At 47.3% G+C, this 18,788-nt stretch overlaps 1 protein-coding gene across 1 annotated transcript in view; it reads right to left on the bottom strand.

Annotated features, from left to right (window-relative positions):
- FAM98A (family with sequence similarity 98 member A) overlaps positions 1-18,545 on the bottom strand; it is a 38,674-nt gene extending 20,129 nt beyond the window's left edge. The window contains exons 1-5 of the mRNA XM_040429547.1: positions 18,369-18,545; positions 12,161-12,309; positions 9,908-10,042; positions 6,231-6,412; positions 4,998-5,078 (exon numbers count right to left, since the gene is read on the bottom strand). Coding sequence (XP_040285481.1) covers positions 4,998-5,078; positions 6,231-6,412; positions 9,908-10,042; positions 12,161-12,309; positions 18,369-18,421 — 600 coding nt within the window. The 5' untranslated portion in view covers positions 18,422-18,545. The remainder of the gene's footprint in view (positions 1-4,997; positions 5,079-6,230; positions 6,413-9,907; positions 10,043-12,160; positions 12,310-18,368) is intronic.
- Between the last annotated feature and the right edge of the window lie 243 nt (positions 18,546-18,788).

The following is an 18,788-nucleotide window of genomic DNA, read 5'->3' as shown; positions in this document are numbered from 1 at the left end:
TTGTAGGAGTCATGGCACTTGGGCGAGCACTGCAGCTTCTTCACTGGTGCACACCATCTAAGGTTTGCTCCATTACCACACATGGGACAAAGCTACACCACCTTGAACAGCCGCAACTAATTAGAAAGCGTACCGCGTAAACAACGAGGCCGAGTGCTCGTCCAAATGCTGGGAGTCAGACCCCACTAATGTGGTTAATATTTTGACCGTTTTAACGCCGGCTAATTGCTGGAGGTCCTGAATGAGTGACACCTTCTATACCCAAGTAGAGTATTGGAAAATGGATTTTGCTATCCAGATAACCCCTCTAATACTAACCTGTACAGGGTTTTGTAACACTTTTCTCTCAATGAGGTTATAATATTAATTTAACCAAAAACTAAACATTCCACTTTCGGCCATTTACTAACAGCACACAGAAATGCTTCTTCTGTTTATTCCCAGGGCTAGAATTGTGCACTCCAAATTCACCCCGACAATGGGCTAGTGGCTAAGAGAAGACCGCTCTTACATAACTGAAGTCACAGACATTACTGGTCACAAGGCTGACGAACCATGAGAAAAGCACTGGAAGACGGACGCACTGTGTAGAAGGGGATGACACTTGAAGTCTTCACATTCTTACATTTACCAGCAATAAGTGCTGGTCAGACAAAGCCAGAAAATAACAGCAACGTCTTTTGCACCTACAGTCATTTCCCCGGAAACAATTATGTCTCGGGGGAAATTTACATATCAAGCAGAAATTATTTTATTTTTGAAAACACGATCCAAGCCTGGTAAAGTAGTGGTAGTGATCCTACTGCCAGTCATGGTCTGCAATATAGCATCCACACAGCACGCCTCATCATGCATAAAACCCTTCTGTTCTGGTACCAAAGGCACATGATTAGGATTGCGTGTGGAAAATCCGCACCATGGGTCATGTACATTGTATTCTATGAGAATTTGAAATTCTCATGTACACAGTACAGATTTTTTCCGTCCGGATTTTAAAATCCGCTGCATGTCAATTTATTTTATTTTTTCTGACCGTTTTTTCTCCATTAACTCCAATGGGGAGAGTAAAATCCGCACCAATTGATGCGGATTGTCCGCACGGGATTTCCCTGCGAACACCTGCGGATTGCAGTGCGGATTTTTCGCACATAAATCCTGAACGTGTGCATTTACCCTTAATGGAATGGACAGAGAAGACCACAGGTTCACAACCTTAGATACCATGTATGTAGCCACTGATCCAATTTAACCAGTCAGGGTGCTAAATTAACAAGCAGGGCGCGTTGCGGTGCCACTGAGCAAGCGCAGGTTCACCCCAATGGTCAGTTTTTCTTGAAACATCTGATGGATGCTTTAAGTTAGTTACAGGAGTTTTCCACTGTAACAGATTACTTTAAGGGTCCATTCACACGTCCGCAAAGTGTGCTGTCCGCATCCTCACTTCTGTTCCACGGCCCTGCAAAAAAATAGAACATATCCTATTCTTGTCCGCAGTCACGGACAAGAAAAGGCATTTCTATTATAGTGCCGGTCGCAAAATGCACATGCCCGGTATCCGTGTTTTGTGGATCCGCAATTAGCAGACCGCAAAACAGTTGCGGACGTGTGAATGGCCCCTAAAAAGTTTTTCCCAGACTGTAATGGTCCCTATATAAGGGACGACAATTTAGCAGATTGTCGGCAAGGAAGCTCTCCTTCCCGACAATATGCTGATCGCTAGCGGAGGAGACCGATACATGACTCCTCCAGAGTATGGGGAGGAGTGATCGCTAATGCCATCACTCCTCTCCATACTGTCTCGTTTGATTCCCCGGAAGAAGCCAGGTTACTGGCGAAACAGCGTTGGGTAAGGAGGCAGCTGAGAGAGCGACACACCATCCAGGGTATGAATATTTTTTTCTAACCACCAAGCTTTTGCCCTCATATTTGCCTCTGTTGCAGCTTTTGCCCGGGGCTTACTGCTTACAGGCGTCTTGGTGCTTTTCATTTGCATTATCCTTTTCCCTGTTTTTGGTGTGCTGACCTCGCGGCCCCCTCTTGGGTCCTTTTCCTCATCCTTGTGTTCCACCTTTGTGCTGCCTCTTGTTACTATGCATGTACTTATTATACATTGTCAATAAAGTTTTTTCGATTTTCACTTCGTGAAGATTGTGGTTCAATTTTTGGGTGATATTGGTGGCTCCATGTTGTGAGTCAATATTTTCGTGATTTATTTCTGTCCGGTAATAATTGGGTGGTCGTTGTTTCCTGGCAGCAGATCGTATTTACACGGCACAATCCACCACTGGGGAACAATGATATTTTGTGCTGCACAAAAAATACAATTACCCAATGGAAGAGCATAATTAAGTGTTATTAGTAACGCTGGTTAGCGGTGATCTTTTCAATTGTCGGCCAATGTAAAGGGCCCTTAAAGGGGTTGCCCCACAAAAAATATTCTACAGTTTTCAAACCAGCACATGGATCTGAATTCTTTTGTAATTGCATGTAATTAAAAATTTGGCATAGTCACTGAGTTATTCAATAAAACGTATCTGTATAGCGCCACCTGCTGTTTGTTCTTTTTCTTATTTCTTTGACCTGCTCACTGAGAAGGTCGCCCATGCTCAGTTTCATCCTTCAACTGTCTCCTGAGCCGCGATAGGGAGAGAATGGACACGCCCCCTTAGCGCCAGCAGAAAAGACACTCCCCTGAGCTGTCAGCTTGATATAAATCCAGCAGAGCAATGAATGTGGAGATCTCTGGATCCATGTGAGATACAGGGCTGGTTCTAGCTTTGTTAGAAAGAGGTCGTCATGTAGTATATGATGTCTGATTTAATTTTTTACATTAGTCATAGGATAACCCCTAACAGTGTTTAATCTGTTATTTCCATCAGTGATTGTGAGCCCAAACTGGGTGCGGATCAAAAACACAGAACAGGTGCAGTTCTTTCCCTTATACCTTATGTCTGTGGAGTAGGGCTGCAGTAAACGATTATTTTAGAAATCGAGTATTCTATCGATTATTTTTTACGATTAATCGAGTAATCTAATAAGAAAACATGAATTAATAGACTGTTTTCCTTTATAAAAACTCATCAGACCCCCTTCCATCAGTCCCCAACACCCTTCCCCCCTGTGCGATCAGCCCAAGTGCATCAGTTCCCCCCAGTGCCATCAGCTCCGTTTCCCCCAGTGCCTTTAGCTCTTCCTCACCTCAGTGCCATCAGCTGCCCCCCTAGTGCCACCAGCTGCCACCCCAGTGCCACTAGCATGCCCCCTAGTGCTAACTGCCACCAGGTTGCCCCCAGGTGCCACCAATTGCCCCCCAGTGCCACCAGCTTGCGCCCCCAACTGCCCCCCAGTGTTACCAGCTTGAGCCACCAACTGCCCCCATCTCCCCCTCCTAGCCATGTCCCCAGCGACAGTACTTACTTTTCCTGTAGGGGCTCCACAGTTCCTCCATCTTCTTCTCTGCGCGCTGCACAGACGTCCTGACGATGTGTCAGGAAGAAAGTGCAGCGCAGTGCAGGCCGGCGGGTGACCATGGAGCGGTAAATAATAGCAAGCGCTTCACTCCCGCTCCGTGGTCACATGACACAAACGAATCCTCGATGCAAAAAATTTGCATAAATGATTTTTTTGTGTCGAATTACTTGATTAAATCAAGTAATTGTTTCAGCCCTACTGTGGAGGCTCCACTCCTGGGTTTGGCTCACAATCACTGATCAAACACGGACTGTGTGAAAGTGGCCTAATATCGATGACCTAGATTTTACTGAATGTAATAAGTGCTGAAGTAACATTCAAACCCACCATCCAGTGTATGAAGCTGTGCTGCTCCACAGCCGGTTCAGTGTGCAACATGCAGGGAACTGGTCTCCGACCGACCTGATACTGATGACCTGTCCCAGTGGCGGTGAACCTATGGCACGGGTGCCAGAGGGTGCACTCGGAGCCCTCTCTGTAGGCACGTGCACACTGGAAAAAGTCTATGGTGTACCAATATGGCTAACAGAAAAGATCCAGCACCAAGGAAAATGTAAACCATTTAGGGGAGGAACCTCAACAGAAATTTCCTTTATAAACCCAGCTATGGAGATAAATCCCACAAGTCATGATTAAGAACAGTTTTGCTTGAAACGCGTTGACTTAACAGATGGATGTCGTTGATTTGCTGCATGAATTTTACCACTGTAATAAAGGAACGCACAGCTTTACATTTCCTTGGTGCTGGATCTTTTCTATTAGCCAAGTTTCCCAAGGTCTTACCTTTTCCGCGCACTAGGAGTTCATTGTGACAGAATGCCTTAAGCAGGTGAGCTGGACTCGATCTACTATTTTGGTGTACTAATATGCCTTAGACCAGGCATTCTTAAACTGCGGCCCTCCAGCTGTTGCAAAACGACAACTCCCACAATGCCCTGCTGTAGGCTGATACCTGTAGGCTGTTCGGGCATGCTGGGAGTTGTAGTTTTGCAACAGCTGGAGGGCCGCAGTTTGAGGATGCCTGCCTTAGACTCTTCCTGTCATTCATCAGCGCAGGGCGCACTATGAACGCAACAGGCAGCGCACTGAATGTAGGCAGGCTGTTATAGATGAATGATAACGTAAATGGAAGATACACCATATTGGACTGTAGTATTCCGGGTTACATTGCCGAGTTGGTACTTTGTGATTAAATAAGTGGGTTTTGGGTTGCAGTTTGGGCACTCGGTGTCTAAAAGATTAGCCACCACTGACCTATCCTAATCTACTCAGTTTACAAGCCGCCCCAGTTACTGTCAGGTACCCCGTGAAGGGCAGTAAGGGAGCGTTTAAAATATGTTTAGAAGTCAAACATTCTTCCATTTTAAGCATTCTCCCTCCTTTAGATGCCTTTTCAGGAAATGTGTTTTTCTTGTGGAAATTGAAAGTCAAAAAATGCAATTTCTCTAGAACTTATTTTTTTAATACAGTGTCAACAATACAAATGGAAATATAACATTTGAATAGGTAAACTGAGAACTACTCACCCAGTGAGATGGCCCCAAGGTCTTGCCCAGTAGAGGCTTTCCTAGGTGACTAGGTGGCACTTTTGCTAAAGTTTCTTTTAACTAGGAAAAAAATGGGCAAGATAAAACATTTGGAGAAATTAATAACTATATATACATACATACATACACTCACTGACAAAAATAAATCTATAAATAATGCACCAAGAAGGAGTTTTTGGAATTAAATGAAACTTTATACGTTTGAATGTAATGATGATTTATGTAAGTAATAACAATATTAGAGCGAAAGGATAGGTTTATTGAAAGAAGGCTCTAGGTACCCTGTTGAGCCATCTCTAGCCTGGATACAAGATGAGATACGGTTGGGCATGGAGGCATCCAGGTTCTGTATGGTATCCTGCAGGACATTTGCCCACAGATGTTACAGCTGGGCCTGTAGATCCTGCACACGATTGGTGATACATTTGGTGACCGGGCAGGGCAAGGAAGTGTTGCAATCTGGTAGAGACATTCTTTGGAAACCCTTGCTGACTACTTGTATCACTACTAGGGGTGACTGACTGTCGTATGCGTTGGGTCCCCCAAGATTATCACAAAAGCAGTTGGGGCAGTTTGTTGCTCAAACCAAAGGCAGGGTTACAGTTCTCGCCACAATTTGTGGAAATAACCATTCTGCTTCTCTCAGTCCAATGATGCGCCCCCTCTCAAAGTCTGTCAGGTGGGCAAAATGTCTTTGAATGTGCGTACAGGCATGTCTAGCAGTAATCTCCCACCAAGAGGTACACAACCCAAAAGTGGCCTCTGAGAGCTTTTTTGATAGGGCAGAGGGGAAGCACTTTTACGCCTTCTTGTGGCAAGAGCCGGTGTCTAATCAGACCACGACTGCATGGTGAGTTTCATACCGGGCCCTGGAATCAACAGCATTAGGCCTCATGCACGCGACCGTTGTTTTGGTCCGCATCCGAGCCGCAGTTTTCGCGGCTCGGATGTGGACCCATTAACTTCAATGGGGCCGCAAAAGATGCGGACAGCACACAGAGTTCCGTAGCCCCGCAAAAAAAAATACAACATGTCCTATTCCGCAAAAAACGGAACGGTCGTGTGCATGAGGCCTAAGAACGTGACACCAATTTTGAGTTAACATGTCAATTCACCCCACTTATTGGGACTAGTGTGGATTCGGACGCATTGCAAACTACAAAACCTCTGCAGGACTTTCCAAGAAAACTTTCATGGTTGAGTAGAACTTACTTTTTTCTCAATTCCACTGAAAAACTGGAACATAGTTATATTGGCTGGAGGTTTGGACATGCCCAGGGTCATGCATATAGACTTCAGTTCCTTGAATACATCACTGCCGCCATCTTGCTCTTTTTTGGCCGGTATATTTACACACAACATTCTTGCAGCTTCAAGTTCTGATATCAAATATGCTGTGGAGAGTCAGGATCACACTCATAGGTTAGAAATTTTTCATACTATTTCTATCTCAACCTCAACGTATTTGCCTTAGTATAATCACAGGATACCACCTGCCATAAAACGTAGCCTTTATTGTAGAATACGTCTAAAATAACAAACTCCCATAAAGACAAACACAAAAAGAAAAATCGACACTTCATGAGTGGAAGTGCAGTTATTGCGCTCTGAAGAATTATTTCTGTTTCTCAGTGAGATTCCTAAAGAACACTGTGTTCTAGGCAGGATAATGGCTTCTTATTTGGGCCTGTCCCTAAGTATGGCCCTAAGATATTTATTCCTGCCTACAAAATGGAATGGCCGCCCCGATAGGGACGATCCCGTGTTCAGGAACCTCCTGCAATGCCCTGGACTGCCCCTATCCGGGGATAAATTGGGCTGGGTCTAGTCAAGGCCCAATTAGTAATGACCTAGTCTAGGTACAGAAAATAATAAAAAAATATTTTTTCGGATAGGGGCAGTCCAGGGCACCCTGTGATTATACAATTTATACATAACATCCGTGTTTATTCTCCCTCTGACGGGATATCGTCTTAGCTGTGATTACGTATTTGCCTTAGTAGTCACAAGGTGTTATAACAATATATACAGCGCATGTTACTGTCATATTGTGTATGGGGAAAAACAGCTAATCCCAGTAAATATCAGCAGGGGAATCTGTAGACGCCCATGTCCGCACACTTCAGGGTAATGTGTGTAGGATTACAATAAACGTATGGGCAGTCTTGCACCGAGTCTGCTCTTTGGAGTGGCTATTAGGGGTGGGTGGGGGTGGTTCCAGAGCAAAGGGCATCTCAATTGTGCCCATATACCCTAACTGCCATATGAAAAGGGGGGCTCCATTTAGAACAAACCCTTTAAAGGGAATCTGTCACTAGCATATTAGCAAAAAAAAAAATTTCATGAGTCCATGTGTATAAAGTACCTTATATCCATATGTCTTGTTCTTTTTATTGTGAGTCTTGTCATTTCTTCAAAAAAACGCTTTTTATGATATTCAAATGAAGCTGTAAGGAGCCCAGAGGGGCGTTATTCTTTGTCCACGGTGCCCAGGAACGCCCCTCTGAAGTGCCGTGCCCGCCTAAATTGGAAAACTAATAACTCCTCCAAGTTCGCCTAAATCGCCTCCCAGAGGCGAGGCTAAGTGCTCTGCGGCAAACACCCCCGATCCTCCTCTCGTCTGCAACCGAAATCCCGCGCAGGCGCAGTGACGGCGATTTAGCTGGCTGAGGAAACAGCGAACACGTCACTGGGATCGGCGCATGCCCAGTGACGCTGTTGAAGCTGTTGCCCTCAGTCGTCCTATCATCGCGCAGGCAATCGCCGGCATTGCGCCTGCGCAGGATTTTGGTTGCAGGCGAGAGGAGGATCAGGGGTGTTTGCCGCAGAGCGCGGCGCTGGGGGGGGGAGCACTTAGCCTCGCCGATTTAGGCGAACTTGGAGGAGTTATTAGTATTCAAATTTAGGCAGGCACGGCACTTCAGAGGGGCGTTCCTGGGCACCGCAGACCGGTAAAAATGTGTAAAAAGATACAAGACGAATCCGTCTGTCCACATGACAAGCGGAGAGACGGATCCGTCCTTGCAATGCATTTGTGAGATGGATCCGCATCCGGATGCGTCTCACAAATGCTTTCAGTCACATCCAGATCGACGGAACTGCCCGCTGGATCACACTGCCGCAAGTGTGAAAATAGCCTTAGTGTTTTTTTTTTTTTTACTTACTATTAGCCCCCATAGGCTGGAACCCTTGTCCTATTCACCCTTAGGCCCCTTTCACATGGGCGAGATTTCTGCGCGGGTGCGATGCGTGAGGTGAAAGTATTGCACCCGCACTGAATCCGGACCCATTCACTTCTATGGGATTGTGCACATGAGCGGTGATTTTCACGCATCACTTGTGCGTTGCTTGAAAATCGCAGCATGCTCTATATTGTGCGTTTTTCACGCAACGCAGGCCCCATAAAAGTTAATGGGGCTGCGTGAAAATCGCAAGTATCCGCAAGCAAGTGAGGATGCGGTGCGATTTTCACGCATGGTTGCTAGGATGAAAGTCTATTCACTGTATTATTTTCCCTTATAACATGGTTATAAGGGAAAATAATATCATTCTTTAATACAGAGTGCATAGTAGAAGGTCAATTGAGGGTTAAAAAATAAAAAAAAAATATTAACTCACCTCCTCCAATTGATCGCGTAGCTGCCGGTCTCCTGTTCTTTCTTCAGGACCTGTCAAAGGACCTGTGGTGACATCACTGTGTTCATCACATGATCCATCACCATGGTAATGGACCATGTGATGAGCTCAGTGATGTCACCACAGGTCCTGAAGAAAGAACAGGAGACCGGCAGCTGCGCGATCAATTGGAGGAGGCGAGTTAATTTTTTTTTATTTTTTAACCCTCAATTGACTTTCTACTATGCATTCTGTATTAAATAATACTATTATTTTCCCTTATAACCATGTTATAAGGGAAAATAATACAGTGAATAGACTTTCATCCTAGCAACCATGCGTGAAAATCGCACCGCATCCGCACTTGCTTGCGATTTTCACGCAGCCCCATTAACTTCTATGGGGCCTGCGTTGCGTGAAAAACTGCTGTTTATTATACTGGGGTGTTGGGGGGGCACTGCGCCACCAATGAAGATAACTGACCTGTTAATATAAATACAGGAGGCGGGTGCCGCACCTGAAGGGTTAACTGCCGCTGATCGCAGCTCCCTGTCATAGAGGTCGGGTGCCGGCTATTTGATTCCGGCACCCGCCTCCTGTATTTGTATTAACAGGTCAGTTATCTTCATTGGTCAGTTACCCCCCCCCCAGTATAATAAACAGCCCCTCCCCTCCTCCTCCTGTCTCTCTTCCTATTGGTGGCGGCAGCACAGGGGGAGGGAGAGACTCCTTCTCCACTGCGCTGCTGAGAAGAACATCGGCAGTGGGGCAGAGAACTATCATCTCCTGTGCCCGCCGCTGTATTAAGAGCTGCGGCGGCGGGTCTAGTCGCAAATGGCGACAAGACTAAAAAGTCTTGTCGCCATTTGTAAATTCTAAGTCGCATTGGCAACCATTTTGGTCGCCATCTGGAGCCCTGTAGGAGATGTTCTATTTTTTTTGCAGAATGTAAATATGGACATACGGAAACGTAATGCACGCAGAGTAACTTCCGTTTTTTTTGCGGACCCATTGAAATGAATGGATCTGCATACGGAACGGACACGGAAAGAAAATACGTTTGTGTGCATGAGCCCTAGTACAGAGAGTGGAGGGCAACACAGTGTTATGTATCACCATTGGAGCGGGGGGCACCTCATACAGGTTTACCTTCTCGGTCAGTGCTAAAACCATCTACAAGGTACATCTATCTAGCGCGGTCAGCAGTCTCGAAGGGTCAAAACTGCTGACAGAATCCCGCTAAGCATCAAAATAGTCACCAGTAGATCACTTACTTAGTAGGAGTAGACAGTTCTGCTTATCAAGGAGGCGTTTGTTGACATCTCCAGATGTCAAAGACACATACGGGCAGATCATCTCCGTTAACAGACCGCTCATCTCTAACTGAAACCCTTCTGCTTCGGCAGGGCCTGCAGTGAAAGCACATAAAACACAATAAGAAGAACTGAATTAAAAAGTACTTTACGCTCAGTGAGGCAAATCCACGCACCTCTTCCCAGGAAATGTGCCGCCAATCACTTCTTTCTTTACACAGGGAGATTTGCTACTGGGCGACCCGAGAAACGACCATTGGGCTTGTTTGTTGGGTCACCTGAACATTTATTTGTGACATGAAATCAAACAGGGATGTTCTGCCGACATATAATGAATCTGTATAGGCATGAATAATCGTAGTAATGATTGTTCATCTCCATACAGAGGGGATGATTGGTGCATGTAAATTAAGATCAGATGAGAGGGCAATGATGGGGAACAAACAGTTGTACAATGTAAACGGGGCCTTCACAGACTGGAAATCACTGAGGTATCTATGAGGAGAGCAATGCCTGGCTTAGTGCCCACTGACAGGCAGTATGTAGACACTGATGCAGAGCAGCCGGTTACTGCTGAGGGGGCATTATTTTCATGAATCCACTGGACATACCACTAGGAGTCTGCTTTTCTCTTTGTCTGCTCCTACACCCCTCAACATTGAAATTGCAAGACCAAGAAGAAAAAGTCATAAAGTCATGAAATTATGGAAACCATAGAATCGGTAGATATTTAAAAAGGTTTTCTGCAGTTTTTTTAAACTGATGATCTTCATCATCATCATCATCTGATCGGCGGGGGTCCGACACCCGGGACCCCCGCCAATCGGCTGTTTGAGAAGGCAGCAGCGCTGGCAGTAGTGCCCCGGCCTTCTCACTGTTTACCGCTGGCCCAGTGAATTCACAACTAGTATCACTGGCCTGGGCGGGGCTAAGCTCTGTTCACTTGAATGGAGCTTAGCCGCGCCCAGGCCAGTTGATGCTAGTCGTGACGTCACTGGGCCTGCGGTAAACGGCGAGAAGGCCGCGGCACTACTGCCAGCGCCGCTGCCTTCTCAAACAGCCGATCGGCAGGGGTCCCGGGTGTCGGACCCCCGCCGATCAGATGCTGATGATCTATCCAGTGGATAGATCATCAGTTTAAAAAAACTGCAAAACCCCATTAATGATATGCAAATTACAAAAATAACAAAAAAAAAAATAAAACATTCAAAAATCTTGATGTACTCAATATCAAGTATGAGCGTCACACGCAGAAATGCACGCACTTACACGACTTGGCATGTTATCAGTGAGGTTATTAATGTTTGTCTGGGGAACGTTCTGCCACACTGAATGCAATTGGGCATTTATCTGTTGGCAGCATCCTTTGCAATTGACGACTAATGACATCCCAGATGTGCTCGATGGGAGACAAATCCGGAGATGCTGCAGGCCATGGTGGCATGTTAAGGCTCAAAGTGGCAGGAGCAACATGCAGCCTGGTGTTGTCCTGTGGAAAAATGGCTCCTGGGACACTTTGGAAAAAATGACCGTGCCCCTAGCTCCACAAGCCGTAACGCTGAGCTGTTAGAGTACCTAAAACCTTTTTTGTAGACACTATTTGCCGCCCTAGGCTTGGATTGTGATGTCCAATTTCACTTGCAGTACAGAATGGATCAATATGCGCCATTCTTCTACTCAGATGATCCATCCGTGCAGTAGTTCACCGCTGTGCGCCTCTTGCTTCATTCCAGTTTGTCATTGCTCCTCCAGCCAACGGGACATGCAACCTTGAACAGAGGCGACATCTCGGCCTAGGCGAGTAACAATCTGCCAGAGTAATAAACCAAGGTCTCTGTGTTCAAGGATTTTGCACCTTAGTTCGTGACGAGTTGTGATAAGTGGCACGCCTATGAACAGAAGGCATCGCATAATCTTCCACACAACAAGACCCTATATTTTTTTTACAACAAGACCTCCATTCAGAATGCATTAGGATAAAAAGAATCAGTTTTTTTCCGGTATTGAGCCCCTGTGACGGAACTCAATACCGGAAAACAAAAGCGCCAGTGTGAAAGTATCCTTAGCCCGACAGCACAATTGGAGAACTGACCTATCCCTGTACCATACTGCCCTTACATATGGCAGGATCTTTATTTAGCAGATCCACATTAAAGACACGTACCGGCTGGATACAGCACGTAAGCTAATTTATCTACATTATCTACCACTTACTATTAGTGGCTTCTACATTTTCTTCCAATTTGCAGAACAACTTTAGCTCGGATACAAGCCATGCACAGAGCTTGGTGTATTCTGGGGAAAGAGCTCCTTGTGCGGCAGCTTGGATCAAGGCTCCCTCATCCATCAAGGATCCTTTGTACCTGTGGAGGATAGTGATAGGGTTAATAGAATGCAGAAAAGTACACAATAACGTAATATGACAGTGTATACGGACGTGTCTGCTAGAGGAGTTGTTTCTGCAGTTGGCATCAGACATGATTTCCACGAAGCTCCACTAAAAAGTCTTACTATAACTCATTATCAGAAATAGGCAAGTTTTGTCAGCCCTAACCGGTGACTCTCCAGCAGTTGCAAAACTAGAACTCCTAGCATGCGTGGTTAGAGCACACTGGGGGTTGTAGCTTTCAACAGCTAGAGATCAGGTGTAAGGGTGACCACACACAAACCTGATGGGACTGGCCGACTAATGTGTATGGGGTATCCCGACTCTTCCCTGGATGACAGATTTGGGGGGAGAAGTAATGGTCATGCTGGATTTCTTATGGGATCTAAGCTGACACCTCTCCCTACTAAAGAGAGCCTGTCATGTCCCCACAGCAGCACATCTTCCTCGCTCACTCCTCATGCGCTGTTTCAATGTCAATGGACCGTCAGCTCCGCCATGGGCAATGAGCAGTGGGGGCGGCGCCTACCGGACAATACACTGCTATGGGTGCAGAGGCCCGCAGGTGAAAGGTGTTCTCTCTGACAACCGTCTGAGGTATGGCCACCTTGCTGATCCCTCTCGGCTGAGTAGTTGTGCCATGTAAATTTAGGGTGAAGGCGAAGGGGTGAACAATAATTTCTAAACACACAGGGGGCATTGACCTGCACTGATGCAACCCAAATATTAGGAGGCATGTCGCATCAGATGTCAGCTGAGATGTGTAAATCGCCGGCCATGATAAGTGTCCCCCATGACAGGTAGACAGGGGATTCTCCGGGCAATGCTGGGTTAATCCTCTCTGCTGCAATTCCTAATCTGACAATATAACAGGGAAGAGCTAGTCAAGCATTCAGGGCCGGCGGAACCATATAGGCGAACTACGCGTTCGCCTAGGGCGCCCTGGTGGGCTCCCCCTGACTGGGGCTGCAGCCCTGGGCGAGCGGCTCTTGAGCCGCCCCCAGCGCCAATACAGGGGGGCCAGGAGGTGGATGTTCTTCTTAAATATGGCAGAGCAGGCATCTGCTTGCCCTGATGGCAGGTGCCTGCCCTGCCAGTAAATTACCAGAGGAGAGGAGGCGGGCGGCAAGGGAGGCTGTTCTAGCAGCTCCCCACTCCTCCCTCGTGCGCCCTCTGTGATGCCGGAATATGGCGTAATTCCAGCCCGGCCCCGGCATACTAAACGGCGCGCTGGAAGACTGAGGAGCTGCACAGCACTGGACCCCAGGGAGGTGAGTGTTTAAGTGTTTGACTGAGTGAGTGTCTGCCTGTGTATTTATGTCAGTGAGTGAGTGTATGTCTGTCTGTCTTTCTGTCAGTAAATGTATGTGTGTCTGTCATTGAGTGTCTGAGTGTGTATGTCAGTAAGTGTCTGTGTGTTTGTCTGCCAGTGAGTTTCTGTGTACGTCATTCAGTGAGTGTGTGTATGTGTGTCAGTCAGTCAGTGAGTGTTTGTCTGTCAGTCAGTCAGTCAGTGAGTGTGTGTCAGTCAGTGAGTGTGTGTCAGTCAGTGAGTGTCAGTCAGTCAGTGAGTGTCAGTCAGTCAGTGAGTGTCAGTCAGTCAGTGAGTGTGTGTCAGTCAGTCAGTGAGTGTCAGTCAGTGAGTGTCAGTCAGTCAGTGAGTGTGTGTCAGTCAGTGAGTGTGTGTCAGTCAGTGAGTGTGTGTCAGTGAGTGTGTGTCAGTGAGTGAGTGTGTGTCAGTCAGAGTGTGTGTCAGTCAGAGTGTGTGTGTCAGTCAGAGTGTGTGTGTCAGTCAGTGAGTGTCAGTCAGTCAGTGTGTGTCAGTCAGTGAGTGTCAGTCAGTCAGTGTCAGTCAGTCAGTGAGTGTCAGTCAGTCAGTGAGTGTCAGTCAGTCAGTGAGTGTCAGTCAGTCAGTGAGTGTTTGTCTGTCAGTCAGTCAGTGAGTGTGTGTCAGTCAGTCAGTGTGTGTGTGTCAGTCAGTCAGTGTGTGTGTCAGTCAGTGTGTGTGTGTGTCAGTCAGTGAGTGTGTGTCAGTCAGTGAGTGTGTGTCAGTCAGTGTGTGTGTGTGTCAGTCAGTGAGTGTGTCAGTCAGTGAGTGTGTGTCTGTCAGTCAGTGAGTGTGTAAGTCAGTCAGTGAGTGTGTCAGTCAGTGAGTGTGTGTCTGTCTGTCAGTGTGTGTGTCTGTCTGTGTCTGTCTGTCTGTGTGTGTCTGTCTGTCAGTGTGTCTGTCTGTCTGTGTGTGTCTGTCTGTCAGTGTGTCTGTCTGTCTGTCAGTGTGTCTGTCTGTCTGTCAGTGTGTGTGTCTGTCTGTGTCAGTGTGTGTGTCTGTCTGTCAGTGTGTGTGTCTGTCTGTGTGTGTGTGTCTGTCAGTCAGTGTGTGTGTGTCAGTCAGTCAGTGAGTGTGTGTCAGTCAGTGTGTGTGTGTCAGTCAGTCAGTGAGTGTGTGTCAGTCAGTGTGTGTGTGTCAGTCAGTGTGTGTCAGTCAGTGTGTGTGTGTCTGTCAGTCAGTGAGTGTGTGTCTGTCAGTCAGTGAGTGTGTGTAAGTCAGTCAGTGAGTGTGTGTAAGTCAGTCAGTGAGTGTGTGTAAGTCAGTCAGTGAGTGTGTGTAAGTCAGTCAGTGAGTGTGTGTAAGTCAGTCAGTGAGTGTGTCAGTCAGTGAGTGAGTGTGTCAGTCAGTGAGTGAGTGTGTCAGTGAGTGAGTGTGTCTGTCAGTGAGTGTGTGTCTGTCTGTCAGTGAGTGTGTGTCAGTCAGTGTGTGTGTGTCAGTCAGTCAGTCAGTGTGTGTGTGTCAGTCAGTCAGTCAGTGTGTGTCAGTCAGTCAGTCAGTGTGTGTCAGTCAGTGAGTGTGTGTCTGTCAGTCAGTGAGTGTGTGTCTGTCAGTCAGTGTGTGTGTGTCAGTCAGTCAGTCAGTGTGTGTCAGTCAGTCAGTGTGTGTGTGTCAGTCAGTCAGTCAGTGTGTGTCAGTCAGTGTGTGTGTGTCTGTCAGTCAGTGAGTGTGTGTCTGTCAGTCAGTGAGTGTGTGTCTGTCAGTCAGTGAGTGTGTGTCTGTCTGTCAGTGAGTGTGTGTCTGTCTATCAGTGAGTGTGTGTCTGTCTGTCAGTGAGTGTGTGTCTGTCTGTCAGTGTGTGTCTGTCTGTCTGTCAGTGAGTGTCTGTCTGTCTGTCAGTGTGTGTGTCTGTCTGTCAGTGTGTGTGTCTGTCTGTCAGTGTGTGTCTGTCTGTCTGTCAGTGTGTGTGTCTGTCTGTCTGTGTCTGTCTGTCAGTGTGTGTCTGTCTGTCAGTGTGTGTGTCTGTCTGTCAGTGTGTGTGTCTGTCTGTCTGTCAGTGTGTGTGTCTGTCTGTCTGTCAGTGTGTGTGTCTGTCTGTCAGTGTGTGTGTGTGTGTCTGTCAGTCAGTCAGTGTGTGTCTGTCAGTCAGTGAGTGTGTCAGTCAGTGTGTGTGTGTGTGTCAGTCAGTCAGTGAGTGTGTCAGTCAGTGAGTGTGTGTCAGTCAGTCAGTCAGTGTGTGTGTGTCAGTCAGTCAGTGTGTGTCAGTCAGTCAGTCAGTGTGTGTCAGTCAGTGAGTGTGTCAGTCAGTGAGTGTGTGTGTCAGTCAGTGAGTGAGTGTGTCAGTGAGTGAGTGTGTCTGTCAGTGAGTGTGTGTCTGTCTGTCAGTGAGTGTGTGTCAGTCAGTGTGTGTGTGTCAGTCAGTCAGTCAGTGTGTGTGTGTCAGTCAGTCAGTCAGTGTGTGTGTCTGTCTGTCAGTGTGTGTGTCTGTCAGTGTGTGTGTCTGTCTGTCTGTCTGTCAGTGTGTGTGTGTCTGTCTGTCAGTGTGTGTGTGTCTGTCTGTCAGTCAGTGAGTGTGTGTCTGTCAGTCAGTGAGTGTGTGTGTGTCTGTCAGTCAGTGAGTGTGTCAGTCAGTGAGTGAGTGTGTCAGTCAGTGAGTGTGTGTCTGTCTGTCAGTGTGTGTCTGTCTGTCAGTGAGTGTCTGTCTGTCAGTGAGTGTCTGTCTGTCAGTGAGTGTCTGTCTGTCTGTCAGTGTGTGTGTCTGTCTGTCTGTCAGTGTGTGTGTCTGTCTGTCAGTGTGTGTGTCTGTCTGTCTGTCAGTGTGTGTGTCTGTCTGTCTGTGTGTCTGTCTGTGTCTGTCTGTCTGTGTGTGTCTGTCTGTCAGTGTGTGTGTCTGTCTGTCAGTGTGTGTGTCTGTCTGTCAGTGTGTGTGTCTGTCTGTCTGTCAGTGTGTGTGTCTGTCTGTCTGTCAGTGTGTGTGTGTCTGTCAGTCAGTGTGTGTGTGTCTGTCAGTCAGTGTGTGTGTGTCTGTCAGTCAGTGTGTGTGTGTGTGTGTGTCAGTCAGTCAGTGAGTGTGTCAGTCAGTGAGTGTGTCAGTCAGTCAGTCAGTGTGTGTGTGTGTCAGTCAGTCAGTGTGTGTCAGTCAGTCAGTCAGTGTGTGTCAGTCAGTGAGTGTGTGTCAGTCAGTGAGTGTGTCAGTCAGTGAGTGTGTGTGTCAGTCAGTGAGTGTGTGTCTGTCAGTCAGTGAGTGTGTGTCTGTCAGTCAGTGAGTGTGTCAGTCAGTGAGTGAGTGTGTCAGTCAGTGAGTGTGTCAGTCAGTGAGTGAGTGTGTGTCTGTCTGTCAGTGAGTGTGTGTCTGTCTGTCAGTGAGTGTGTGTCTGTCTGTCAGTGTGTGTGTCTGTCTGTCAGTGTGTCTGTCTGTCTGTCAGTGTGTGTGTCTGTCTGTCTGTCAGTGTGTGTGTCTGTCTGTCTGTCAGTGTGTGTGTCTGTCTGTCTGTCAGTGTGTGTGTCTGTCTGTCTGTGTGTGTGTCTGTCTGTCTGTGTGTGTGTCTGTCTTTCTGTCAGTGTGTGTGTCTGTCAGTCAGTGTGTGTGTCTGTCAGTCAGTGTGTGTGTCTGTCAGTCAGTGTGTGTGTCTGTCAGTCAGTGTGTGTGTGTCTGTCAGTCAGTGTGTGTGTGTGTGTCTGTCAGTCAGTGTGTGTGTGTGTCTGTCAGTCAGTGTGTGTGTGTGTCTGTCAGTCAGTGTGTGTGTGTGTGTCTGTCAGTCAGTGTGTGTGTGTCTGTCAGTCAGTGTGTGTGTGTCTGTCAGTCAGTCAGTGAGTGTGTGTCTGTCAGTCAGTCAGTGAGTGTGTGTCTGTCAGTCAGTCAGTGAGTGTGTGTCTGTCAGTCAGTCAGTGAGTGTGTGTGTCTGTCAGTCAGTGAGTGTGTGTCTGTCAGTCAGTGAGTGTGTGTCTGTCAGTCAGTGTGTGTGTGTCTGTCAGTCAGTGTGTGTGTGTCTGTCTGTCTGTCAGTGTGTGTGTCTGTCTGTCTGTCAGTGTGTGTGTCTGTCTGTCAGTGTGTGTGTCTGTCTGTCTGTGTGTGTGTGTCTGTCTGTCAGTGTGTGTGTCTGTCTGTCTGTCAGTGTGTGTGTCTGTCTGTCTGTCTGTCAGTGTGTGTGTCTGTCTGTCAGTGTGTGTGTCTGTCAGTGTGTGTGTCTGTCTGTCTGTCTGTCAGTGTGTGTGTGTCTGTCTGTCAGTGTGTGTGTGTCTGTCAGTGTATGTATGTTCTGTCAGTGAGTGTATGTGTACGTCATTCAGTGTCTGTCAGTGAGTGTGTGACATGAGGGGGCGGCAAAATTCCTCATGGTTTTACAACACAGCATTGGATTTTTTTATCTAGCAGAGGGCTTTGGAAAAGAAATAAAGATCTGGGCCTGCAGTGCTCACATGGCGTCTGTCACTCATGTGAACTGCAAAACCAGCGATTGGCTGTAGCGGTCACATGGGGGCATTTAAAAGGAAAGTTTATTTTTTTTAAAAACTACTTTACACAGGGCCCCGCTCTGTGACAAATTTTCATAAAATCTGGAAACCCCCTTTAAATCTAGGTTTGGGGGAGAATAAAAATAAAATAAAAAACAACATGCATTATAGCTGTGATCCCAATAGACCAGGGCTGGATCATGTTCTGCAGATCCACTGGGAAGGCGAGGAGATTCCCAACCCCAATGATTACACTGTACGTGGTGCAGGCAGATGGACAGTGACCAGTCTACATGTTAAGCCTTCACTCATACCCCAAATCTTCCAGCGCCTCCAGAATGTCATTCTCCATCGTCTCACAGTCCATGGCGTCGGCAGAAGTGGTGCTGCACACCGATCACAGCTGCTCCAGGAACGCACGGGCGACAGCCGGCTGACACGGGAGATGTGGCAGCCTAGATCCTAGGGGGATAAAGGACCTTTGGTGACGTCACGGCCATGCCTCTGGTAGCTACTAGATTCTCCTGGGCTGAAGGACCTTTGGTGATGTCACGTCCATGTGATCGGTCACATGTGTGGGAGGAGTCAGGCCGCGGGCTCCGCCTGTGCTGCTTGCTTTCTTGGACTGAGGGAAATGAGCTGCTTAGTGGGTAGATGCTAGAGTGGAGCTGTTAGAAGGAGGTCTGTGACATCAGTGGTCACATGACCAAATGTGGGAAGTGCTGTGGAAGGAG

The sequence above is a fragment of the Bufo bufo genome, chromosome 4 (genome assembly GCF_905171765.1).
Source record: "Bufo bufo chromosome 4, aBufBuf1.1, whole genome shotgun sequence".
Taxonomy (NCBI): domain Eukaryota; kingdom Metazoa; phylum Chordata; class Amphibia; order Anura; family Bufonidae; genus Bufo; species Bufo bufo.
Note: the sequence above shows the minus strand (reverse complement) of the source record. Positions and strands in the feature narration are given on the sequence as shown.